The sequence below is a fragment of the Paralichthys olivaceus genome, chromosome 9 (genome assembly GCF_024713975.1).
Source record: "Paralichthys olivaceus isolate ysfri-2021 chromosome 9, ASM2471397v2, whole genome shotgun sequence".
Classification (NCBI taxonomy): Eukaryota; Metazoa; Chordata; class Actinopteri; order Pleuronectiformes; family Paralichthyidae; genus Paralichthys; species Paralichthys olivaceus.
Window position 1 is genome coordinate 7,362,501 of NC_091101.1, and position 27,500 is coordinate 7,390,000.

Here is a 27,500-nt window from a genome sequence, read left to right on the forward strand (position 1 = left end):
ACTGCGGTGTTTCCATCAGGCGAGTGTAGAGGTGCATACAGTGCCTCACCACTAATGTAGCGGTAAATAAGAAGCAGGGCAGACTAAGACCTCCAGTCAGTAATCACCGTGATGCCAGCACCAGGCAAATCAATTCCGCTCTCAGAGAAAGCTTTCATTTATGCTTTTTTGCATGAAAAGATCCTGCTTTTATATAATACACTGACTTGATAAAGGGAATGTGAGGATACACAGTAGGGTCTAAAAGTCTGACACCACTCCCCCATGGAAGATCACTGAGCTGGAGCATACTGTGAAGCAGGTTATGTAGGGACAGTTGGACAGGATGTTGACATGCACATTTAAAGATATTTTCAGTTTCCACATGCAGAAATGGTAATACAGTATATGTTGCTGTTTTATTTTAAAATGTGGCAGTACTACACATCACAGCATAATAAACTAATCATACACTTAGCAATCTCCCCATGTAATTAGGTGGGGGTCTCTCTCAAAGTGATACATTTAGGAAAAATGTCAATGCCACTATCTTATTTTAGCTGTTTGGTTCGAACAGGTTCAATAAATAAATCTAGCATTTGTGATACTGAGGCTTGAGGGAAACAAGCTTTAAGTTTTGCTGGAAGGCACCAGATGATGTCAATATGCTAATTTGCATAGTATTAGGTACATTATGCACCTATGGCTTAGACAAAGGGTGGCTGTGGCTGAGGGGTAGAGTGGTCGTCCTCCAACCAGAGGGTCGGCGGCTTGAATTCCAGTCAATGGGTCCATGGTCAAGATGCTAAACCCCAAATGGCCCCTCATAGGTGTTGAATGCACCAATTGGAAGTCACTTTCAAGAAAAGCATCAGCTAAATGACATGTAACGTAACAAACTGGATCAAACCAGCAGCAGGTATACTGGTTACAAATGTTAATGGAGCCATTACGTTAACGTCCCTCTGCCATGACTAGTCAGAGTCATTTCAAGCCACACTGAGCATGCAGTTAGTATGTAACTAACTTATCAACCTCAAAGCACTTTGTTGAAGTCACTGCACTAATCAATATTTATTTATCAATACTGATTTATATGACCATGTGTAATGTGAGTGGGGCTGCTTGTAGTGACAAACCCACAGATACGTCCCACCACACAGTTCGCACAGGTCTACAAAAAGGAATTAGTGTCTTTCAGCCCATCGTTTTGTTTCTGATTCAGCTGCAGACTGATGTTAGCTGGTGTATGTAGAGCATTCACCTGCTAGAGAGCTAGACATTTACCCCAGGAATTGATGGAAAACAAAATAGAGTTTAAATCCTGGTGTACTGACTTTATATGTGGACAGAAGCATGACACATGCTGAAGGAGCTCTGTCTGCACAGTGTTTTCAGGTAGCTCCTGTTAGCTAGGGATGCCACGGTGTAGACAGTTTCCCACCGGGTGAGAAAACCCTGAACCTGTTAAACTTCTCTGGCAACCCTAATATTGGCCAACTTGTGTGGAGATAACATGTAAATGTTAAGCCCTGGTGCTTCGAAGCAATCAATTAATAATGCCTTAAAATAGAATGAACTTGATAATGGGCACTAAAGAAAAAGAGAAAAGCCCTGTAACAAACCACAGGAAACAGCTCTGAGTGATGTTCACTGCTGTCACAGCGAAGTGGTCCTGTTTGGTCTGTTCATACAGCGAGAGAGGACTGGGATCAGACAGCATCAGAGGACAAGAGTGAAAAATATTTTACTGTGCCAGTGAAGCCTCTTTGATTTGAAGTGAGGAGTGAAAGGAAATACTTGAGAGAAAAGCCCCATAGCTTATAAATGAGAAAAAAATGTTTTTACTAACTGACTGAAATTAAGTGGCAGTGGCTGCCTGAGTAAAATATTTAAATTAACATGAGGTATATCTATGGAACGCTGCTCACTGTTTGTTTGTTTTCCAGCGAGCTGTGGATTCACAGCCTCAGAATGATTTACTTTATACTTAAGTCAACAAATGCTTAAGGAAGCTTCTCCCTGTTTGCACATTTATTACAGTGCAGATGGATAGTGAGGCAGACACAGGGGTAACAGTGGACACATGTGCAGAGAAGGGTGTATGTAAAATTAGTCCACAAAAATACTCTCTGAGGAAATAAAGGCGAGGCGAGAGAACATGGTGACGAGGGAAATGGGGATAAAATATTTTCTCACTTCCAGCAGAAGTAGAAGAACATTATGAGGAGTCTGTCAATGCAGCAAACAGCTGGCCTCATTTGCATAATACCCATCAGACCTCACTCTCCCTCAGGCAGCCTGTCAAGTCACGACCAAGGCGTACACGAATATATACACGACACTGCCATTCACTACCATAGAACCTATATATTTATAGGCACGTCTGTGTGCCTTCTAGAAAGTAGTGCTACTGTGTGAAGCCTCTCTCTGACTCAGTGAAAGCTTTTCAGCACTTAAATTTATTTGATTTTCATAAAGCTAATTGCCTCTGCAGAGAGAGGGAGATGAAATGATTTAGCTTTTATGATGATAATAAAATGATCATAAAATCATCTTCTAGAAACAAAGAATACAGTCCGATGAATCAAACTACTCTGAGTGGCTGCAGTAAGACAGAGGAGAGGGTGCTTGGGGAGAAATATACTTAAGGCCAAATAGTATAGGGGAGGTCTCCCGTCAGCAAGTGGCTTCTGGGGTGTCATCACAGCAATAGCTGCCCTGTGATGAGAGAGTTCACAGAGGAGAGAGGGCAGCAGTGTGGGCTTGTCGCTGTGGGTTTTAAAGTTCAATATTTTAACACTTAGATCATCCCTGTCAGTTGTGTTTTACGAGATAATCAAGAAATGGCGTGTGCTCTGTGATAACGAGTTCTTGTGAATGAGTTCAATAACAATGTGGAGATGTTAAGTCATGTTATGTGACAATGTACAAGCAGCAAGAAACTGAAAACCATTTCAGCATCAGTGACAACAGTGCTTAGTGCTGACAGAGTCAAAAGAACGTGGCTACACTTATCTTTACATTTCACAGATTGCTTTTCCCTGAGAGAGCACATGCACACACACACACACACACACTTTATGATACCGTTTGCCACAGAGCAGTTAGCGCTTTAAAGTTGCTGTTTATATCAGACATAATATGATTTCAGATGTACTGTTTACCCTCAGGATTAACATTATAGCTCTGTTTACTGGATTAGCTGAAACGATCAGCATTGATCTCTGATCACCATGAGAGGTTGATAGTGTGTATTATCTCTCTTCAGACTGGTGTCATCTCAATAATAACTAAATCCTCCTTTCACACCACCGGAATCAGACATTTCTTCAAGAAGCTAGGCAGATGAAAGTGCTCTCATTAAAAAAAAAAGATTCTGGCCACGCAGCACCAGTGAATCCTGAGGTCGGCGGTTCAAATCAGGGCAGGGCTGATAACTCGACACACAGTGGCTCCCAGTGATCGCTGGCCAGGGGGTCGCAGCAGTCAATCCCTGCACTTTAACAGCAGCTTCCTCATCATGTGCTGAAGTGATCTGGAGGCTCGGTGAGCAGCAGCATGTAGCTGACATCATGGGCAGACACAGTCTAGACTCTAACCCATAGTTTAAAGTCTGAGGCTGTGACATTTAAAGAAATATATAATAATTAAGGACCATTGTGAAAGAAGAATTCAGGTCTTTTAGAATAAAATATAACGCAGTGTATACAAATACTGTTTTGCAGAATGGCTCCTTTCACAGGCTTATACCTTTACATAAAGTATATTAATGACTTGAACATTTAAAATGTTTATTTGATATTAATATTTTAGTTATTCTTCCAGTAAACAATAACATAAACTACATTTAAAAAAATCTGTACCATAGATAATTATCATGGCACTTCCCAGTAGGATGATGGAACAATTATTTATATGACCATGTGTAATGTGAGTGGGTTTGCTAGATGATACACACATATATTTGCATATGTCTTTAGTTTCTACAGACATTCCTGTCAGCCATCATAAATAAAGGTCATCAAGTTAGATATTCTATGTGGTCATAAAGAAAAATCTAATTTCATGAAATCTTATTTTTGTGGTGCAAATTTCCAAAACAAATTGCATTAATTAATCAATAAACAAATTATCAGAACCTATTGACATGCAGTGAATATTTGATTTTATTGGGTTATATTTTGTGGAAAGAGAAAAAGTATATCACTGAATCATTTCCAGTATTATATAGCTGAAATTAAGTTTTGAAATTTAATGAAGTAAATATATGTATAATATGTATAAAGTTACATTACAAATATTTTTGTAAAGTACAAGGACCTCCTCATTGAACAGAAAGTACAGGACTTGAAATGAACCTTCTTAGGTACTTATTAATTTTCCTGATTATGGGTAAACAGCTCAGGCTGAAGCTCGTAGTGAGCAACTGAATCTGCTGCAGTGTTTATATTTTTAATTGCAGCCAGAGATTGTTTCATGCTGTTTGTCTCACTGCTACGACACACAATTAGGCTTTGAGGAAATTGTAAATCTACAGTTCTAATTTCCCTGTGCCAATTGTTCATGATACCCTGCCATGTTATCTCCTCTGATCTGGTGAGAGCTGCTGGACCTGGATAACTTTTGTTATTTCATGTGTACACATGATGCCAAATAAAGTGGATTTCCCACTCTCTCTTTTTAAAAACATATATTATAAAAAGCTTTTCATATTGTTCTGGTTGTAATTAGGCTACTAAACATGATTATTTACAGGGCTCAATATTTTGTTTTTAGATTTTTAAAACTCTACGTAATTTGATGAAAGAGGGATGCAATTTTTTAAAGCGCCATTTCTCAATTGTTTCAAATTACAAGTTATGTTGTCTTGAATATGTTGTTGATTGAAACTGACATGCTGCTCTGTTTTAATATAATAATATTCAATATCCAGAGTGTAAAGGTGATAAAACTTCGTAGTACTTATATAATAGTATATAAAATATAATAAATTATATTGCAACTTCATTTTGAACAATAAGAAACTGATCCAAACGGCTAATAAAATATCAGACCATTCCATAACAGCTTATGTCTGCTACCCATATAAATATGGTAATAAAAATCTTTATTGCTGTTGGCATTACAGAACAATACACAGAGAACCTGTGCTGTGGGCTCTTTAGTGTTATTCATTAGGTTCTGATACAGGCCAGTGGCTGTTCCTAACATCGTGAATGTGTTTCTCTCTCTATCTCTCTCCCTCTGTGTGTGTGTGTGTGTGTGTGTGTGTTTGAGAGAGAGTGAGAGATTTGCATATCGTGGCTATGCTCTGATTGGCAAACTGGCAACGCAGAGCTCAGCAGGGCATTTTTTATTAAAAGGCCTGACCACACACACACACACACACACACACACACACACACACACACACACACACACACACACACACACACACACACAATTATAGACAGCCCCCTCACACATTACTATACTTCTATATTTATGAGGACATTATTGACATAATGCATTCCCTATCCCCCTACCTAAACCATCACAACTATATAACTTACCCCAACCCACACCAAATTATAAGCACGACCTAAAACCAAACTGCATTTTAAAGGTTTTTCAGATAGTGAGGACCCACTTAAATGTCCTCACTTTCCCCAAGGGTATAAACCTACATGAACAGACAGACAGACCTATGTAAACACACACACACACACACACACACACACACACACTCACACACACACACTCATGCACATTCACACACATCCACACACAGTGGGAGTAGTGTTTTGATCTGCCAGGGCCATTACAGACATTTTAAAATCCTATGAATATAAAAAAGAGAGAGAGGGAGCAGGAGGGAAGTGAGTGGAGGAAGATGAGAGAGATGGGCAAGAGTGCATCAGAGACAGGGAGAGGGGAAAGAGAGAGGGAGGAGAGATATGACCAGAGAGGAAAGGGGGGGGGGGCATATTTTCCTCTTCTTTTTCTGTTTGCAACAGTTTATTATTTAGTAGAATGAACGGGAGGGTGCATCAGAGAGATTACATGGAAGATAGACGGTTAAATGGCTCCCTCGGTCTTTCCCCTCGCCATTTGTTTTGCAGTTTTCCGTTTGGTGTATGGTTCCTTGATATCGCAGGGGTCTGTGAGTGAGAGATGAACCCCGGCATGTTTGGCACAAAGCCTTAGATTTATGGAAAGGCTCAGTATCAATATACATGAATTGCGATTGTTTGATTGAACAAAAGGCATCCCACAATCATAGCAAATACATTGCTATTGTTAAGTGTGTAGGCAGCCAGCAACATCACTGTTGATTTAAATGGACTTTATTATGAGAAGAAACAGACACTTACAATCCCAAACAACCATGAATGACGACTGACGAGACAAGTGTTATTTGGTCAGCATGAAAAATTATTCCAGGCATTCTATCACCAGCTTAGAGAAAACAGTGGTCATCCTTTAATTATTTTTAAGAGAGGAAAGCAAAGGAGAGGACAGGAGAGGATGGGAGGAAGAGGCAGCTAATAGGGTGATTAAGTGGGAGGAGAACTGCTGTTGAGAAAAAGACTGTGTTGGATTATTTTCTCCTCTAGGAGCTTACAGGGAACCAGTGGTGTTTTACACCTCAGCTCTTAACACCCTCCAAATCCCCCGATTTAGACTTAAACTGCATAGAGAGGGAAGAGAGGGAGGAGTGGAAGAAGGGAGGATTGCGAAGTGAGGGTAAGTGGGTGAGAGAAAGACAAGAGAGGAAAAGGAGGTAAGGAGATGGAGGGTAAGAATAACAGTGCTCGAATACAGGTGAGGAGTCCAAGGAGGTAAATCAGTAGAAGTGTTTATAGTGTTGAAGTAATCACATGACGGTTTGTTTAGAATAAACTGAAGAAATACACCAAGAAAAAAACTTTCTCTAACCAATTATGCAAAAAGTCAAAGCTCAGACTGAGTGTGTAATTTGGGTTTGTGAGCCACATGCTCGCTCACCTGTCATCCTGCGAGTGCGTCTGCGTCGGTGTGGTGTAAAATACTGCAGCGGTGCTTTTAGCTGCAGTGAAAACTCACACAGATCACCTGCAGGTCTCACCTCATTGCATAGCTCCATGGTTGTCAGCACCCGGGCTGAGGGCCAGCGCTGGCACGTGTGATGGCTGCTGGGTAACCTGTCCAGATGTAGACCAAGACATTGCAAAATGATGTATAGACAATTTATCAAGATGGTTATCACTCACAATACTGATAGTGATTTATATACTTTCTCCCAGAGATCCTCATTTCCCATTGATGTTTGACTATTCTCCACATCGTCCCCCTGGCTAACTTATCTTTTTAAGAGCATCAACCAAAAAGCATCCCACTGCTGCTCCATGTCAACACTGTTGAGCGATAGTAGGCATCTATAGTATACAATCTTATCTCAGCAAGCCCTTTGGCAATTTAGCGCTGGCTCTGTTGTTTGTGGCGTATTGATATATGTAAGATGTAGTTGATGAAAGTTGGTCTCTGAGCTTGTTGCTGCAAATTTGACTGAGAAGATAAAGCTGAATTCATAACAAAGACGTATTTTGTGGTACAATAGCACTGCCTCTGTGGATTTTGGAGTTAGAATTGGACAGATATACCACAACATGTATACCCTACACACACACACACACACACACACACACACACACACACACACACACACATACAAACACATACTTATTACACAAATCTCTGTTCATCTGTTTGACTGTAGTTCACACATCTCTTGAACATTACTGCTTCACACTTTGTGTGTTAAAATTTGTGTAATACGTTCAATATCAATAAACAGGTGACCAGTGCTCTGTTGTGGCGGCTGGGACTCATAAGCACAAGTGATGTTGTCCATCAAGACAACAGGCGCCTTCATGGCAAAGACAACTGATTCTCCAGTTCAGGGTTCAGCGTACTGAGTCAAGCTTCAATGAACTTTGAATAAACAGGTGAACTGGTTCTGTGGTCTTTACGTGTCATGGCTCAATTATTGCAGGTTCATTTTACAGCTTTAGATAGAAAGCTGCAATCAGCATCACCAATCGCCAACAGCCCATTCCAAACAGGCAGGTTTAGAACGAGCACTGTAGCAGTAGATACAAAATTGAACATATCTCAGTCTATAAGGAAGAAATATATATATCAATCCAATGTAAATTGATATGAGTTACATTTTATTCCCTGAAAATCGTTGTGTTTGCGGAACTTTGAGTCAAGTGCTGTGATGTTGCAGTGTAATCACCAGCAGCTAGGCTGAGCTGCTGATATCAGCATAACACTGCTGCTGTTCCAAGAGTCCTCCTGTCTGTGGGAGTCTGGACCCCTGAGTTGAACCTGCCAAGTTCGAACCTCCAGGAACGGTAGTCTGAACTTGGCGTTCTCTCTGTTGAGAAAGGCTTTTATTCACAAAGCCTATAACTCTGCTTGATACTGTTAGACTGCACTGTAGCCTGTCACAGAGTCAGGAGTTTGTTTCTAATAAAGCACTTGATATATTATTTTTTGTTGAATATTAGATGTTCCAAGATGAAAACACTATATCTGAAGTGACAACATAAAAGAAAGAAAAAAGTAATTCATTTGAAATGATGTCATTTATTTTGTGTACAAAGGGGATTTATTTAGTCCTCTGGGAATTACATGTGTGTGTGTGTGTGTGTGTTATGTGTGTTTGTGTGTGTGTGTGCGTGTGCATGCGTGAGAAAGAGAGAATATGGATGCATACATAAACATACAAATACATAAAGGAACACACACACAAACACACACACACACACACTTTTGTTGCCCCATTGTTTGGCTCAGAACCCCTCCATCTTCCACCCATCAACCCCCCCCCCACTCAAGAGCCACTTATTTAGCTTGTACACAGACATCATGCTGAGAACCACACACAGACGGACCACACACACAGTGAGCACAAACACACACTCAAACACATCCTGCCAACAGAACAAATCAAATACACTCAGCTTGAATGTTTGCCTCTACACATTCACACACACACATCTGTCAATCAAACTCTCTTCCCTGCTCAGCGAACAAGGCTTCAGCAGCAAAGTGTGTGTGTGTGTGTCTGTGTGCATGCAGGTTTTCTTTTTTCCACCAATTAAAACAGAGTTGAATGTATAACTATATAAAGCTCCTTTATTTCCATTAATATAGCGCTGAATGTGTATGTGTCACGTATATTTATAGAAGGGGTTTTATTTGCCAATAAATGTGTCGGTGTGTGTGTGTGTGTGTGTGTGTGTGTGTGTGTGTGTGTGTGTGTGTGTGTGTGTGTGTGTGTGTGTGCGTGTGTGTGTGCGTGTGCGTGTGTGTAGGAGGTGTTTTTTTCACAATCAATCACAGTGAATCTCCCTCCCCTTGTCGTATAATAGAGATGTCATCAACAGCAGTAACTAGTGTGCTGCTCCTTGGCTGCTGATGCATAAGTGGTTCAAGTATTATTGTTTATCTTAGTAGCATTTAATTAAATCTCCTAGAGGTTGTTGTTAGTGTTATTATGCTGTAATGTACTCACACCCATAGGTTGCAGTTTTACAGCTGCCGATAATAGAATACCTCTGCTGTAGGAGACTGAGCAACAAACAAACCTATTGGGTTTAAAATAGAGCAACATTCAATAGTTGATCAGCAGCTCAGCTGTTCAGGAAACAAAGAGTTAAAGTGAAACTGCAACATTCAGATTCTCTAAAACAAATTAATTCAGAATCACATTTGTAATCACACAAATTACTTCTAATCCAGTCTTAGAGTGACATTTAAAGAGGGATGGCTATAAAAAAAAACAGATCTGTTTATTCAGTATTATCATTTTTAGCTGATTGTGAACAATCAAGATGCAGATGCTGTTTGAAAAATAAAACCTTAGGGTTTTCTTAGGAGATGACAAAAAATAAAAATGTTCATGCTCTGGAGCAGATAGAGATGAGATAAAACATTTTCAGTAAACAACGTATTTTATCAGGCACTTCTTGAAAACAATGACACCCAGTCTTAAAGGTATAACCACTCAGATGTTTTCAGTCTGTGGCTTGATCACACCTGGGGAACTATGCCCAACATTAAATAAAGATCCAATTTTTTCATACAGGTGAATATTGATTATTATCATCATAAATGTCACAGTATTATTTGTTATAAGTTTAAATACTGATTTTTGTATCTCTTCGCTGTGCATGTACAATACATTAACATTATATAAAAATACACATTTATGATGAACTATTAATGAAAATTATATTGTGATATTGTTTTATTATTATCTCAAGATCCTTTTGGGCATTTACTTTATAGATATTTGTCTTGCTCTTTTTTAGTTAAGTTCTAACTTGATATGATGATATATATATATATATATATATATATATATATATATATATATATATATATATATATATATTTATAATGACTCGTCGCCTACGTCTACTACCCAGGGACCATATATTAAAATGATTTTTGGAACAGGGAGATGGAATAGGGGCTTGCTCTGTCCACTCCACGCATCGACCCCCAGGAACGGTGCACCAACACAGTAGGTTGAGGTAGTGCATCTTGAGGTTGGTTGCCACCCGCCAAGAAAAAGAAGAACTTATATCCTCCTCACTAGTATGGTCTCTGTTGATATAATACTCTTATTATTTTTCCAACTTCAGGTTTGATCAGTCAAAAAAATTCAAAACAGCTGTAGGATTGCAGGGCGCCTGACTCAACCAACGAGCCAATAAGTTGCAGCTATGAACCAGAGACATTTTTGTAAAAAGATAAGCTTGCAATACAAAATCTAATAAAAACAATACAGAGACGGAAAGCAGACGGCATGGGAAACAATGAAACACAATACATTTTTAGTGACATTATTGTGAAATATCTACGTGAAAACAGGGGGAAAGCGGTTTTTGAAGTGGAAGATTTCACTCGTCACAGATGTGAAGTATTTCTCGGAGAAGGGCGGCTTGAAAAGATGCTGTAATGGGGTGAAAGGGAGCTGGAAACTCTCGTCTCGGCACGCTTGACGGTGCACTAGGTGAAAAAAATGATTCAATGGAACGTCAGCGCCAATGATTGTTGCTGCCGAGCAGATGATGTGGTGTTCTTCTTTTCATATGTGACCGTATGTGCCTCTGCACAGACGCTGAGTGAAAGAAATCGTTGTTCTCTCTACAAATCAATGTGTGGAATCAAGCCAAGAGAAGAAAAGGCTGCAGTAGAAATGCACAGGGTTGAACTTTACAATTTCAAACTTGGTTTCAAAAGGAGATTGAAATGAATCTTGTTCACCAAAACAAAAAAGAACAAAGCAAAGGCTAGTTGTTGTGTATCAGTTATTTTCTCATCACAGCATTTTAACTATCAGCCGATCAATTGTGTAGGAAACCTTTGGTAATTTTAGTCGCACAGCTCCTTGAGACGGATGGCTGTGGGTCGTGCTAATGCAGATTGAAGCGTTTAGCTTGGCGAGCTGGCTTCAGGATGTGATCCATCAGAAAACAAGGCTAATGTTTTCAGCTAACCCACTCCTGGTGCAATTACATGGTCCACTGGCATTGATCATAGCTCCTCTTCTTCAATCTATCCTCCTCGCTCCCTCTCTCAACCCCTTTAATGGCTAAGTCAGTGTTAAATGTTTGATAAATGAGTTTTGAGACCGCTTTCCCATGGATTTATTAAAATTCTATAAAACTCTCGTTTGACTGTGTGTGTGTGTATGTATATATCTATCTATCTATATATCTATATATAGAGAGAAAGAGAGAGACTGGAAATGGAAGAATTGTATCCTATGTATGTGTGTGCTAACCACCTTTGCGTACAAAAAGAGATACGTCTTTTTCAAACGCTGTAACTGTCACTGTTCACATACTTCCATTGCATCCTTTACATCAACTCTGGAGGATGTCCGTACATTTGGGTCTGGACTTTCTCCAGAGTTTGCCTTTCACACATGAGCAATGCATAAGTAGTTTTTCCGACCAGACACCTTCACAACTAAACAGAAATCTCCAAAGTGCTCAGGTGAGGGGTGGTTTAACAGGCAGACCGAGACACATTCATTCTGTTGGGGAGATAACATCAACACTTATCACCAAAAACTCTCTTCTCTGGTGTCCTCTGCGTGTACGGCACTGCTTTTTCAACTTGAGATATTTGTATTCTTTTTTTTTTTCACTTTTGCATCTGTCATCTGTGACAAAGGTCACGAACACACCCACGCACTCGCTCTAACCCACTCACAAGTCTCTGCTCAAAAAGTTCCACCACTGTTTAAATTTCTTCCTTGTGTCCTGTGTTTGTCATGCTTGAACTATAGCTACTGCCCCCAACTATTTCCAGTGGTACTGCTCCAGTTTTGTCTGTTTTGTCTTTATTGTTAAGCTTTCAGAAGACTTGCACACATACGGACAAGCAGAGTGCAGACTGACAGCTCTCTCCATTTCCATATACGTATATAACCTTGAGCATAAATGAGTCAACTTAGCGAATGTTTGCCTTTTTTATATACAGCTGCTCTGTTTTGGTTTCAATAACCAGGCAGCCAGCTGCTAACTTTGTTTACTGCCATGTCGTGCTGAACAGGTAGTGAAGAGTTGGTTCCTTGAAACTTTTTCTGATGAAAACTGCTGTTTACTATTTGAAACAAGAATGATGTAAGAGGTGAGATTAAATTGATGATATATGTGCTGTAAAAGTAAAATAAGCTAGAAGCTACATTGGGTGTTTTGTCCTCTCAAGAGCTGCAGAGTTGTAGATATTCCTCTGTGGTTTTGTGGTTTTTCATATTACATGTAGTCATTTGATTTTATGTTAATTGGAAAAAATATATTAATTAACAATTTTTGAAAGGAAATTCATCACTTATCTCTGTCGGATGGTAAAACTTAGCTTGAACTTAAAATGTGCCTTTTCTTTAAGTGGGAAACAGCCGTTATCTGAATCTGCTGGTCCTAAGTAAAGCTTTGGATACACACAAAAAGACAAACGCACACGCCACACAGGACTCAGACACATCCGAACACATGCACATGCTGGTGGAAGGCCAATTAGTGCAGGGTGAAAGCGACGGGCTTATTTGAAGCAATGTTTCAATGACAACATTTAATTGGATGGTAAATCAACTCCTTATCTGCCTCTCCACAGCCTGGTGTGGGGAACACGAGATGAAGAAAGAGAGGGAGAGGGATGGAGAGAGAGAAAACAGAGAGAGATATGGAAAAGAAAAAAGGGGGACAGAGAGGAACAAATGAAAAGAGATGAGAGAAAGAGGGAAAACTGGTGGGTGGGTGTTTGTGCATTCGTATGCATCGTAACCTTACCGGGCTGTAAATGCTAGAGCTGCAACTCGGGCGAGAGGAAGCGGTTAGTGTAGATGAAAGCGACAGAGGGAGAGCACGTTCTGACTTCACATAGCTGGAAAAACTCAGTAGGAACTAATTACACTTACAATAACTCTGTTCCATTTATGTGTCCCAGAAAACCATGCAGCACGCACATCAGGTTCCTCTGACCCTGCAGCCATTAATGTTATAAATTAAAGCTGCATGCTCTCTCACCAAAGTATACGTCAGCTGATATTTATCACAGCTAAAACACTTTTCCTGGGGTTGCAGTTTGTTAGCATTTTATCAGCTCTAATTTGGGGATGCAACGAAGTACATTTACCTCATTACTGTACATGTTTCATGTATCTGTACTTTACTCCACTACCAGCACATATATGTACTTTCTACTCCACTAACATGTTTATAACATGTTTTTTTCATATATATATTTTTTAAGTAGTCAATAATGAGAAGGGACTTGATCCACTGATCCAATCAGAGCAGACAGGTCTGTCTTTTTATTTTTACCTTTACTAAAATGTTTGATGTTCCTCCAGCAATCAATCTATAATTAAAATCCACTTTTTGTAATTCCCTTATTTAACCAGTTTAGCATTCATCATTTCAAAGTCATCAAAGTTATAAATTACTGAAATTTAAAGACTCAGTTAATCTGTGATCACTCTCGTTTAGTGGTTGCTTTAAGATTGTTGCTTTAAGATTATTAAACTTTGACATTCATTAAATTGACTCCTGATTCACAGCTATGATACTGATATGTGCAAAGCACTGATTTGATCTAACAGGGGTTATTTAGCATGCTGTGATCAGTGCATGAGTCGCCACTGTCACTGTTGGAGACTCTGTCTTTTCACACACTCAGAGCTCTGAGTACAATCAGCTGCTTGGACAGAGCAGCTTTAATCAAACTGAACAAGCTCTAAGTGTAAATGACTGAACCTCAGTTAGCTCCAGCAGGTGACATTGGGTAATTTACCCAGTGAAAACAACTCTCAGTGAATGGAAAGGAGAAATAAAAATGTGAAATCAAAGATTCATTGGCATCAGAGCAGAACAAATCTGGATGTTTTGCCTGTTGGGGATCAGATCCAACAACCCGGCTACATCAGAACCCAATCTTAACCCTGTCACATGAGTGGGACAGATGCTGCTGTTGGACATTTAACATGTAATCAACATTAACATAAAATCAGATATTTTAGATCTGACATCTATAAAAAAAATTACTTTTTTGTAAAAGTATAGAATGAATTCTGACATTAATGCACATTCTGACATCATGAGAATGTGCTGAATCCGATGTGTCGTGTGCAGCACATGCAAGTTCATGTAGCTACATGAAGCGTTCAGTCCACAGTCTGATTCCTGTTCATCTGTAAATACCTCATATTTTGTCCTCTCTGTGATATCAAACACAAGAAAAACATTTCTGTTTATCCAAGAAAATAATTGTAATCTTTTACACTGAAATATCAACACCCCTTCTGGTCTTGTGTCCAACAGTCGTCCTGCAGGATTCAAAGACGACTGTAATAAATCAGACCAGACAGCTGGAGTCAGTTCATATATCTACAGTGATCAGCAGTTGATTAGGAAAAATAATTCCTAGAAACTTAGAATAAGAGAGCAGTGCAAAATCACAACACCAGCCAGAGAAGTATCTTAGTATTTATTTGAGATATGAAGTCAATAAAAATGTGTAAAGAGGCCACATGAGGTGATGGACCTACTTTTTATATGTGCTCAACAATCTTTAGGTTATCAGGTTGACTAATACTCAAACATGCACAAACAGAAGCACACTGAGACATGCTCTCTCTCTTGCACACAGACACACACACACACACACAGGCAGACAGACACGCACACACTCACACACTGTTTCCTTTGAGGGCGATGCTTGTGATCTATCTAGCATGCTGGTAATCCCAGTGATGGCAGCCACTCCAGCTCTGTAAACAGCTGAAATATGGATGATAAAAGGAGCAGATGAAACTGAATAAACGAGAAGCCCATGGACAAAAAATCCTTGAAGATTTTCCAAAACCCTGTTGGACCTCAGTCTGAACCGTATACGACTCAAAACTTCAGTCGCACGGACCGGATGATTGACAGTTTTCATTTGACTTTGACATTTTTTGTGACAGAAAAGCAACAGCTTTTTTGCTCCGTGGCACATTTTGGTCTCCATGTTGTCGTTGAGGACTGCGCCAGAAGACAGAGTTCAGATAGTTTGTGTAATTTACCCGACAAAGTAAACGCCTTCCTCGTTTTACTGAGAAAATATCCTGAGAAAATGTCTCTAAAATGAAAGAGAAATAGGAGCGGATGAGTTGGTAGCACTCAGAGGACGGCGCAGGAGAAAGTGTTTACATTCATCAGGCTCCAGATTTAATTCTGTTTGACTTTGTCTTTGCACGTCTTTCTTTTTCTTTGCTCATTATCCTCTTTCATTCTCTCTTTGTGTCTCCTCTCTTCTCTTTCATCTTCTGCTCCTGCCTATCTCCAAGTCAAATGTTACCATCTCTGTGTTGACATGAAGAGACTCAATGTCTTTTGGGGTGTTTTTATTAATTCATATTTTGTCATCCCACATGCTTTCACTGAGTCATTCATCTTTCTCTCTCTCTCTCTCTCTCTCTCTCTCTCTCTCTCTTTCTCTCTCTCTCTCACACACACAAACACACACACAGAGGAGAGAATGTTTCTTCAGTATTAAACACATCACTATAATTACCTCTTAATGATTTTTAATTCCAGTACAAAAGAAACAAGACGCTGGCGGATTTGAAACATAAAAAAGACACAGGCACATAAAAAGGAATCATTTGAGTGGAATCACATTAAACGTGTTGTTATGTCATTTTATCAGTGGCTGCTTGTGTGAGTGTGAACAGGCTCCTCGCTAATATGACAAATTAAAATTATAAGAACCTATTCAGCCAAACAGAGTAAGGTGTCAGGACAAACACCAAGGCCTCATTCTAGGTACTGACAAATATCTCTGAATTTAGCCCTGTGAAGGTTTTCATTATACAAGCTATTAATTGAGCTATTGATATTACCTCAAGTTAATTTATTTTGCCTCCCCCTTGTCGAGGGTTAAAGGCAGAGGATGTCACTCCTTGTTAAGCTCAATGATGCAAATTGTGATTTGTGGATATGGGATTCATTGAACTTTTGACACAGATTAAAAGAATGAATGTTCAATCAGATTGTGGATGTTGATGTTAATTTTGAACAACTGACTCAATTCCCAATAATAAATGTTTTTTAATTATAAATTGTATTTAAAATGTTTACATTATATTCTCTCATTAATAGCAGATATCATGTTGACTCGTATGCAAAGTAACCAAAAGTTACTTTTTTACTTTTAAATCTGATCCAAAGGGATCTAAGTAGCAAATTGTAATGCTAAAAGATTTGGTAACTATGGTACCACGATATTTCTCTCACCACAAGACTGAGGATTTTCCCTCAAACATCAGAACATTTGAAAGTGTTAAAACAGTGCTTTAGTTTTTGAAATCCACATATTCTCAATGTCCCTAATTAAAAAATAACACAACATAGAGTCAACACAGCACTAACCCGTCCCCTACAACAATGTTTCTACCTGTTCATCATTGTTGATTAACATGAGGTTGAGTTGCAGTTTGAACTTTGAACATTATCAGTTATTTATTGCTGGATGGATGATTATAAAAGACTAGTGTGTTTTAAGAAGATGGTATTATTTGTGTGCAATAAATATGTAAAAAGATTATGTACGGTGAGGAGTTATAACATAGTTGTTGTACCTCAGATTTGTAAAATGTTTTGCTATTAGTCTGTCACTGCTCATTAAGAAGAGTTTAGCACCACAACCTTCACTCAGGAACAAAAATCAGTCTTAAATAAATAATAATAATAATAATAATAATGTGACATTTACTGTGATGGTGGTGCTGGTTTTGACTGATAAGATTGCCCTATGTGGCAAGTATAAAGGTTTGAGGACGTAAAAACACTTAGAACTTCATTAACTCATTAGACCTACTGATGTAATCAGTGTATGAACATTTGAAGAAAGGTTCACTTGTAATGTTGAAGGGGTTGTTTTTGGATGTCCAAATGTTCTGCAGAAATGTGAGCAACACACTTGTGCATTAAACAGCAATTAATCAGAGTAATCAAGAAAATTACCAGTAGACGAATCAATACTGACCTCAATAATAACCATGTATGTGTCTACATTGACTATGTTGATACACGCTGAGTGTGTATGCGTCTGTATCTGTCTATGAGTGAGTGAATCTGCCTCTTGGTTGGTGCATGTGTGTATGAGAGAAGGTTTGTGTGTGTGTCTGTATGTGTGTGTGTGTGCGTGCATGCGTGTGCAGACGTCTATCTATCTGAGCAGCTATTTCAGAGAGAAAGGATTTCTGCCTCAGTAATTGCCTCGGCTATATTTTTCCTCAGAATCTCTCTCTCTCTTACTCTGTCTCATTTTTCTTCTCTATCTATTTTCTCTCTAAATTTTGTCCTTTCTCCTCCTGCGCACTTCCTCCCTGGCTGTCACTCATCTCTCATCTCTCTTTTATATTCCCTCCATCTCTCAGTCCTTGACATTAACCGTGATCTCACAGAAAGAACAATTATAAGACACACACACACACGACATGTAAGAGTCACGTGTCCATTAGAATCCATTAAAGCCAGCTTCTATTCGCTGTGCTTGGGGTAGACTTCTGTCTTTTCAAAGCCTAAGTAGGGTGTTGTCTATTAAAATGAATTCAGTATGCCATCTGGTTTACAGGTCCATACTGTAAATAAGAAACAAACACTAAACCCTGATATTATCAGTATCATGCTCCAGTACACTGAACACAACTGTGATGGGCAGGGACAGTTAAAGTGAGGCAGGGAGAGACAGATGTAGGGACGGATGGATAGAGACAGAAATAGACAGACACACTCAGCGAGCCTGAAATCATATGAGTGTTTCCATTTTTGTCTGCCAGCTGTGTTTAATGCTGAAGTAGGAAATCATATTTAAACGTTTTTGTATGAAGCCGTCAAATGTGGCATGTTATTGTGTGAAACTACTGGAAAATGACACGGCAGATGTCTTGTTGGGCACAAAGACTCTATTCTCATTGCTTTTGGGAAGAATGTTTCTTCTAGTGTCATATGGTTTATATCTAAACATGGAGAGAATAGTAATAGAGAATTAATACAGAGGTATAAAAATTAACCACCATTTCTTTATTTTAATTTTACCTGATTTTAATGCAATGTTTATTCAATTTTTAAATTAACAATTGCGTATTTTAAATGTACTCATGTACAGTTTAAGTTATAAGGCTTAATTCATAATTGACAACTTATTTACAATTTGCAATTTACAATGCATATTTTAGAGTTGACTGCTGCTAATTAACATTTTATAAATGACAGTGTATGATTTAGGAAGTTCGGATGATTTTAAATATAAAAATTGTGATTTATATATATATTTATGATATGTATATATATTATTATATATATTAGAATGTATAATTTACGTTAAAAGAAAATAAAAATTATTTTCAAGATCAGAGCATTTCTGAAAATAAAACTGAGGCCAAGTCAGTTTTGTAATTGTAAACATATCACATATATTTTATATATTACCTTTCATAGCTTTACATTACTTTCCTATTTCATGGAATTCATCAAACTTCAGAGTTTCTCTTTGTGTCATTAACAGATGAGTTGACAAGTTCAAAGAACGTCTGGTACTGCTGTGCCAATGCTCACATCATTTATTAACTGAAATGCCAGTGGAATACACACAGTGTAAAAACCCTTAAAGCTGCACTATGCTCTAGTTTCAATGGAAAGAATGACCATGTGCAATGTGAGAAATGTCACTCAGAGTGAGAAATGATATATATTATATATATTATTAGTAAATTATCACACAACTCTTTGGAGTGTGTTAATGTTTTCCAGCTCAGTTTCCAGTCCTCAACTTTATTGTTTTGGTTCATTGTCACAGCTTTCATCAGGACCATTTCCAGATGCAGCAGGCAGATGTTACAGACAAAATACTCTTAACATCCAAATGTACCTGCACCGAGCAGTACTTACTTGCACATAAGATGCATCTTGAACTCTTATGAACTCTTAAGAAAAGCTGAAACAGATTTTCTTCATGGATTTGCACATCACAGCTTTTCTCAAACGTTTGCTAGTTTATATATTTTTTTCCTATCTTTTTTGTAGTGTGATCTTTCAGTTTGATAGCAGGACTGATTTCACTCTCACTCTAAACCCTGCTCTTGCACTCAAATAGCACCTGCTTGTGCATAGATTTGCTTTGCTTTTGCTCACACTGTGCAGTTGCACTCGTATATTGTCTTGCAGATTTTCTGTCCAGCTTCAGCTCTTCTTCTTGCCCTCACGTTCCTTCTGTGCACATGTGAAACGTCTGCTCTCGGATATCTCCTCTGCTCTTGGACTTTATGGTGTATCGTTGACAGATGAAATTGTAAAGATAATACTATATATACTGTATATACACATTTCTTTTGACAGCAGTTGGTGACCTGGCTGATGTGTCTGTATACATCAATACAACCCTAAGCCTAAGGTTTTAAGAGTTGTATATTTTAGCTAAATTAAAAAAAATTTAAAAGTTAGTTGCACACACATGTAGCACTGTATGTTAGCTTTTCTTAAGCTAATGTACTTACATGATTCTTGCTGTTCTGGGTTTGTACACTTATGGTTGAATGCACTTATCGTAAGACACTTTGGATAAAAGCGTCAGCTAAATGATATGTAATGTAATTTAATGTATAAATGAAAGCACACATCAGCCCTGTCTGTTGACTCTATCGGGCTGATGCAGAAGCAGAGCTAATGTGTAGAAGACGTGAGCGCAAGCAGTTTAGAATGTGTCCACCAAACTCTCCAAATCCCTTTTATCATATTGTTGTTTTAACAGTCAGTTATTTAGGGGGGTTATGCTCTCAACCCTCTCATCGGAGTTACTAAATTGTTCCTATGGTCATGTTAGCGCTTCTAGTAATGGTGTGTGACAGAGGTTATGGTGCAGTGATATGTTAGACATGAGCTGTACAAAGAAATTGCCCTCAGAGTCTCTTGGGTTTTCTTTCTTCCTCCAGCTGTTTCTTCGTCTCTTTTCCCCCTTAATGAGCCTGTTGTTGGACTGATCTAAGACCAGATCTGGCCCAGTGGATTGTTTTTTTTTTTGTTTTCAATTACTTTTTGGAAGCTATAATTTGGCAAAGGGCTTTTATTCCTGGGTCTTGTAGGTTTTAGGTAACAAAGTCCAGTGTTTCCAGCAGCAACAATAATGGTTTGTTTGGAATAAATGGAAGAGCAACTCTATAGTTTGCATGACCATGTGCACTTTGGCTGAACTGACAAAGCAAACTGTTCCAGCGACAGAAACCATTTTTCACATTTTTGTTTCACTTGTTTGACTTGAACATTTTACTTCTATGAAGAATTAAATTATGCTTGTCACACACCTTTCTGAATTGTAGTGCAGGCGTCTGATGTGATGTTACTTCACCAGTCCAGATCACTCCTGTTCTAAGAAAAACTTAATTGACAAGAGCACATGTTGGCACAGATTAGCAGTGTGTGGCCATTGAACTGATAAATTCAATCAGAGGAGCTGCATATGTCTGAGCTCAAACACCCTCTTTTTCTCCCTCAATAAAACACAGTCAGTACCAGGAATTGTGGAGCTGAAATGGTTCTGTGGTAAACTCAACACTCGCCAAACCACAGGCATTTAAAGCTTTTTCAATGTGTACACTGAAATATCTTTTTTGTCCATCCATTACTTTTCTTTACCCACGTACACAAACCAGTATTCATAAATCACAATAAGTGGAGGCTCAATATAATTCGAACCATACTGCTTCTTACACAACCAAAAGGCACAAATGTTTTGTCTTTCAACTTGTTAATACAGAATTACATCAGGAATGGGTTAAAAAATTGATGAGCCGTTTGACCCCTCTTGAAAGGATTGAGCAACTGTAACAAGGCACAGAAAACTAGCCCATCAAACTTTAAGTTTCTCTACATGCCAAAGCAAAACAAAAGCAGTTCTTGGATCTGGTTCTAGATATTTTTGGGGGCATTTTATTGACAGGACAGCACATGTGAAATGGGGACAAAGAATGGGGGAAGACATGCTGCAGGAAGACTCAAACAACTGTAAGCGGTGCCTGTGCCGCCAGGAGAGTTATCACCCCAACGTCTCTGAATGTAATAAAGACTGAAAAGAATTTTCATTGTGATCACCTGCTCTAGTAAACAAGGTTATATACAAAGTAATTTGCTAACTAGTTTAGATTTGTTTTGGTTGTTACAGGTTCCATTCAAATTAAATGTTCACTGTTCCACGTTCACTTGGTATTTTTCATTTTTTACCTCAGTGGTAAAGCTAACCCAGGAAGCAAGAACAGCTTATGCTGACATTAGCAGCTGGATCCTGCTTTTCAATTTTAGACTCCCAACAACTTTAGAAACGTTACCTGAGCTAACATTACTTTGGCAGTGGGACCATATTTCAAACCCCAAACAGGGACCCTTAACTGTAATGCACATTTACTGAAAGGAAACATTGGAGGAAACATTAAAAAGTCAATTTACTCATTGAGTCAATGTTTGATAGTAGCTACAGTTTCACATACATTTTAATTGGTCAAATTATCACTTATTCATTGACAATGAGTGAGCTTCTTTTGTATACCACTGTCTGAATTAAACCTCTTGAGCAGTAAATGTGCCACCTTTACACTGACATGCCCTGTGAGAATGTGTTTAAATGCTGTTATAAATAGTGTTGAAATCAGTCTCTTTTTTTCCTTTGCTTTCTCCAGGTCAGCCTTCCAAATGACTCCAGCTGTGTTGAAGAGATTTTGCGGGTATGTTCCCCCCCTCCAACACACACACACACACACACACACACACACACGTAAAAACACACAAGAGTAATTGCACTGATTATCAGCTGTTTTCTGTTTGTTCACAAAGACCTTCATCCGTCTCCTGAGAGTCTGACTTTAAGGAAAAAGGACAGGGGGGAAAGTGAAAAAGAATAATAGAGGAAATAAAAGGCAGAGGGGGAGAGAGTAGGAGATCTATTGGCTCTGGTCAATGATTGCACAAGTTTTTGTTTTTGCAGCATGACTTCATGCAGAAATCTTTTCCACAATTTTCCTCTTTACTGTCCTGGCGTTCTCTCTGTCCTTTTCTTTACCTATGTGCGTGTCATCAAAATCACATCAAGCAAAACGTTTTTTCCACAGTTTCTCCTTTTTCCTCTCATGTCCGCTGTCTTTTGGTTTTGTTTTGTTTCTGTGTAACGCCAGAGAGATGTCAAAGCAGAAATGTTTTCCCACTAATCATCTTACCAGTCAGATGACGTGCAGCTAAAAAGACAAAGAGCCTCTCTGACTGCTTTATGTCTGGTTACCTATTTCTTCCCTCACCCGCTGACTTCCTCTCTGTATTTGTGTCTGTCTCTCATCTATCACCTTTGTCATATCACTCACTGTGCTATCTCTCTCTTAGTCTGTCCATCTTCCTCTCTTCATCCCCATCTGCCCTCTGTCACTCACCTCTCTCTCCCTTTCACAAATCAATATGCTGGCCAACAGGCTGTGTGACAGATAGTGTGCTGTGAGCTGCATGAAAAGCCTTTGTCAATAATATCGGTGCGCTATTGAATTCAGTCTGATGTTTTTAGCCGTGTCAAGTGGAAAGATCAGGGAGTTCAGCATGTGAGGTGAGGTGAATCAGAGGGGAGGCCTGCGGTTGATCTTTCCCTCTCTGTGACGGCACAGCTCCAAGTCTGTTATCTCAGAGACGTTGTTTTGGATGTTTGATAATTCACAGTATCAAGCAGTGATTCAAGTAGAGATACTGTGTACAGGGGCAAAGACACTCTCACTGGTTACAAACCTTCAGAAGACTACACTGTCTATTTATACCCCCTTATGATGTGATGAAGGAGAGCCTCTCTTTTTGCCACAGAGCACAGCAAATGTTGGCAACTATAAACATTTAACATCTAAACTAGATGATCAGCACTACAAGGATGGTCTGTAAGCAAACCTTTTTATCTGTGCCAGTGATAGCCAGTGGCAGGAGGCATTATGTTTCGGGGTTGTCCCTTTATTCTTCTGAACAGGTATCTCAAAAACACACTGAGGTAATTTCTTCACAGTTGATACAAACCTTCCATTGGACACAAGAATTCACTGACTAGAATGTGGTGGTCACAGCTCAAGGTCACGGTGACCTCACAAAACCCCTTTTTGCATCATGTACCGTATTTTAAGAATGCCTAGAGAGGATCCTTTCAAATTTTCACTTATACTCACAGATTCACTGATTGCATTGGGGTGGTCAAAATTCACAGTGAAATCATACTTTTGGAAATGTCTTCAAATTTTTACCAGTTGTCTCCTGGACCATTCACACTCTCCACCACTCTACACTTGGTAGATTAATCAATTCAATTTCAGTGATCAAAGGTCACATGTCACACTGACCTTATATGAGTCTTCTCTGCACTGGTAGGGCGGTAATTCTACTTTGAGTCTTCCACCTTCTTTATTATTTCTGTCAAGTCACCCCTGAATGAGTTGTTTTCATGAGTAGGCTAAACCTGCTTGGTATCCTATGTGGGGTCTGCAGATTACTCCCAGCCATTTTATGGTTAAAGATGTTGCTGTTAAAAATTGCAGATATAATCCGTTTGCCTTTATGCACAAAACAGTGTCAATGTCACTTATTTAACAAAGATAATGAAAAGTATTGTTAAAATGTATTTTAAGTCTTTTCCGGTTGTTGTCAAGTATTGGATTTAACAAACGGATGATTCTGCTTTTAAGAAAATGTCATTCTCCCAACCCCACTTTTTTGAACGTTATTTACTGCTGGGAAAATTTGCGTGAGATACCATCACCATTAGATGCCATGTGTGTAAAGAAGTGAAACATAAAAATAAGTAATACATAAAACCTCCTCACGCTCTCTCCTGTCAGGCCCTCAGAATGATTTCCCTCAGACAGTAAGCCTTTCTGTCTTTTTGAGCTCATTATCCACTACAGCCATAATTCTTGGCAGATTTTCTCCCGGTTCATTTCTGCAGTAAAAATAAGATCCTCTCACCCCGTCCTGTGTGTAGAAGAAGCTACGGCAGCCTTCGGGTGACATTAAAAACATGAAAGCCCCTCTCTGGAGCTAGTGTTCGGTTATTCCATTCGGACACATTGCAGTACAACATGGTGGACTCCATGACAACCCTCTGCCAATGTAGATATAAAGAACTCCTTTTAAAGAAACAAAGATACAACCATTCAGTTTCAGTTTATTATAAACGAATGAAAACATGATTATGATCATTATGTTATTATCATTAATCCTACATGCTGTAATTTATTATTTATTGTGGTACAATAGATAGTAGATAATGGATAATATAACTAGTCCATAATAACAGTGACATGTGGATCTATTTCAATGTGACAGACTGAGTTAATCATGCAATGGCAGTAGTAACACATTTGCAGACACACATACACAAACACACACACACACACACACACACATAAATTCATGCACGGATACACACACCATCTGGAGTACCGCCTGTCAAAACAGAGAGAAACTCTTCCAGGAGGGATGTGATGATGTCAGAGCAGAGTTGCCCAGCAACGCGCCGTGTGACTTCAGGCCAAGTGCGTTAAAATTGTAGAGAGAGAAAACTTAAGACACAACCATAGACCCATACTAAAACTTCCATGACTTTTACACACTCCCACTCACACACACACAGGCAAACACACAGAAACATGAGTCATCGGATGACTATGAGTCATCCTCTCCAGAGGGGGCGAAGAGACGTATGATGGGAAATTGTGATGGCAGTGACCTTTCCAGCCCTTTGACCTGTTGTATGAGTGTGTGAAAGAGATTAAATCGTAGCATTTAAAGTAATGACTAATATTGATAATCAATTGATTGGATAACTAAGATAGATATGATAATTATGATACTTTAGAATTTACAAAGAATTTCATAGACACCAGTGAACAAGTGTGTGTGTGTGTGTGTGTGTGTGTGTGTGTGTGTGTGTGTGTGTGTGTGTGTGTGTGTGTGTGTGTGTGTGTGTGTGTGTGTATGTGTGTGTGTGTGTGTGTGATTAGAATAATGCTGCTGCTGCTTAGTTGTAATGCAGCCGACTGGAGTCAGCTTTTATTCTGGTAATTCAACAACTCTGCGTTTAGTTCACTCTGAAAGAACTGTTCCCTGGTGTGCAACCAACTCCCCATGCACCTCACAGTTTATTCTATAAGTTATATTAAAGTCCACTCTGTTGGGAATGCCTCTGCACAACGTTGATTGAATGCTGACTCGACTAGTCTGCATCAAAACTGTTGCATAAACAGTCAATTTCAGCTCAAATGTTCTGTTATTCAACAGTTACTTACCACATGACAGCAAACCTATACATTCAGTGCGAGTTATGTGCTTTTTTTAGTTTGATCCAGAAAATTAATGTCATGAATTAATTTAATTAATGTAATATAATGTGGAAACGTGTGTGTGTTTTCAGGAGATGACACATTCCTGGCCTCCTCCTCTCACAGCCATACACACTCCTGGGAAGGCTGATCAGACAAAGTTCCCCATTCCAAACAAGGTTAGTACACACACTATCTCTTTCCCATTCAAAACACCCTTAATTTACTAAAGCAATAAGTTCACTCTCCTCTTTAAGCCTTAATAGTGCAAATTCATGTGGGATTTCAAGCGTGGTAATGTTTGCTGTCTTAAATGTTGTTATTATGCTTTCTACCCGTGCTCTGACTACATCTTAATTTGTGCATGAGTCAGTGATGAGTGGAAAAAGATGTGAAACAGTTGAGGAATCTTCACTTCAACTCCTACGCTGATCGGCGGCTCACCATAAAACTAACTGCATTCTGTCATTGTAAATCTTCATTCTGCCAATGAGATCTGATTCATAAAATCCCTGCTGCAGTGATTGCTGTGATCCAATCAGATTACTTCATCCCTGCCTCATGCTGCACAGTGGTGCATTCGACAGCCAATAAAATTACTATGTTAATTCATGAGCATATGTTGAATTTTTCTCCTGACTGTGTGTTTCCAGCTGTGCAGACGTGGACATACTGTTGTCTGCAGGAGTGTGTACTGTGGTATTATAAGTGATAACCTTTGTCGTTGCGTTAAATGTTTCCATTGGAAGAAGTTTATATGTTTCAATTTTATGGCTGGTTGCTAATGTTTCTCCTCCTAGAAAAGACCACTTGAGTTGTCTTTTAAGTTTTTAGTTCTTTGAGTAAAATATTCTGCTCCACAGCCTTTTTATTTATAATTTATTTAAATTATTTATAATATAATTATATAAGTATATAATAATATTACATATAATTATATATGTCATTTTTAACTTTTCACAAGTTACTGTCTACTGAGATAACAAGTTTTATCTCACTCAGCAAAACACAGAAATCACACATTATTAGTATTTGTACCATTGACTCCTGATAACTGAGTTTGAGTCAAGAGGTGAAATAAAATTGGACGGTGCAACTACACTGACAACAGGTTTTCTGCAAGGTCTGAAAAAAACATGGATAATCTGAATAATAGTTCTTAAATGCATTCAAATAATAGGTCTTTGATGCTGCTTCTGTTTCTTTTTTCTTTTAAAGGCAATGTTTTGGTGGCATGCATAAACTTAAAAACAAGCTGATTGAAATGTATCTCAGTACTTTTGGCTTGGCTGTGGGAAAGTCTATGGATATATCTGTTGTAAATAGGTATTAAATTTCATGAACGTAAAAATGTCTTAAAAAGTCTTCAATTCAACATGCTGAAAGAAGCAGAAACCCTGAATAAGCTACTATAGTGTCCTACAAACTCAGTTTCTACTTTCTTTAAAGGTCAGCAGTCAAGTTGCCAGGCTGTTGGTCAATTGCAGTCACATGTAAATGTCATGTGTACAGTAAAGCTTCACCAAAGACACATTTATTTCCACTTTTCAAGTGAATCCACTGATCACAGCAACTACTTCACTATTGCGTGAACGCTTTTTAATAT

General features: G+C 38.7%; 1 protein-coding gene across 2 annotated transcripts in view; it reads left to right on the top strand.

Moving 5' to 3' along the window:
• The window catches only part of aff2 (AF4/FMR2 family, member 2), a 143,813-nt gene that overhangs the window by 56,499 nt on the left and 59,814 nt on the right, over nucleotides 1-27,500 (top strand). For both annotated transcript variants that reach the window (XM_069531292.1, XM_069531291.1), the window contains exons 5-6: nucleotides 22,241-22,285; nucleotides 25,987-26,073. In XM_069531292.1, coding sequence (XP_069387393.1) covers nucleotides 22,241-22,285; nucleotides 25,987-26,073 — 132 coding nt within the window. The remainder of the gene's footprint in view (nucleotides 1-22,240; nucleotides 22,286-25,986; nucleotides 26,074-27,500) is intronic.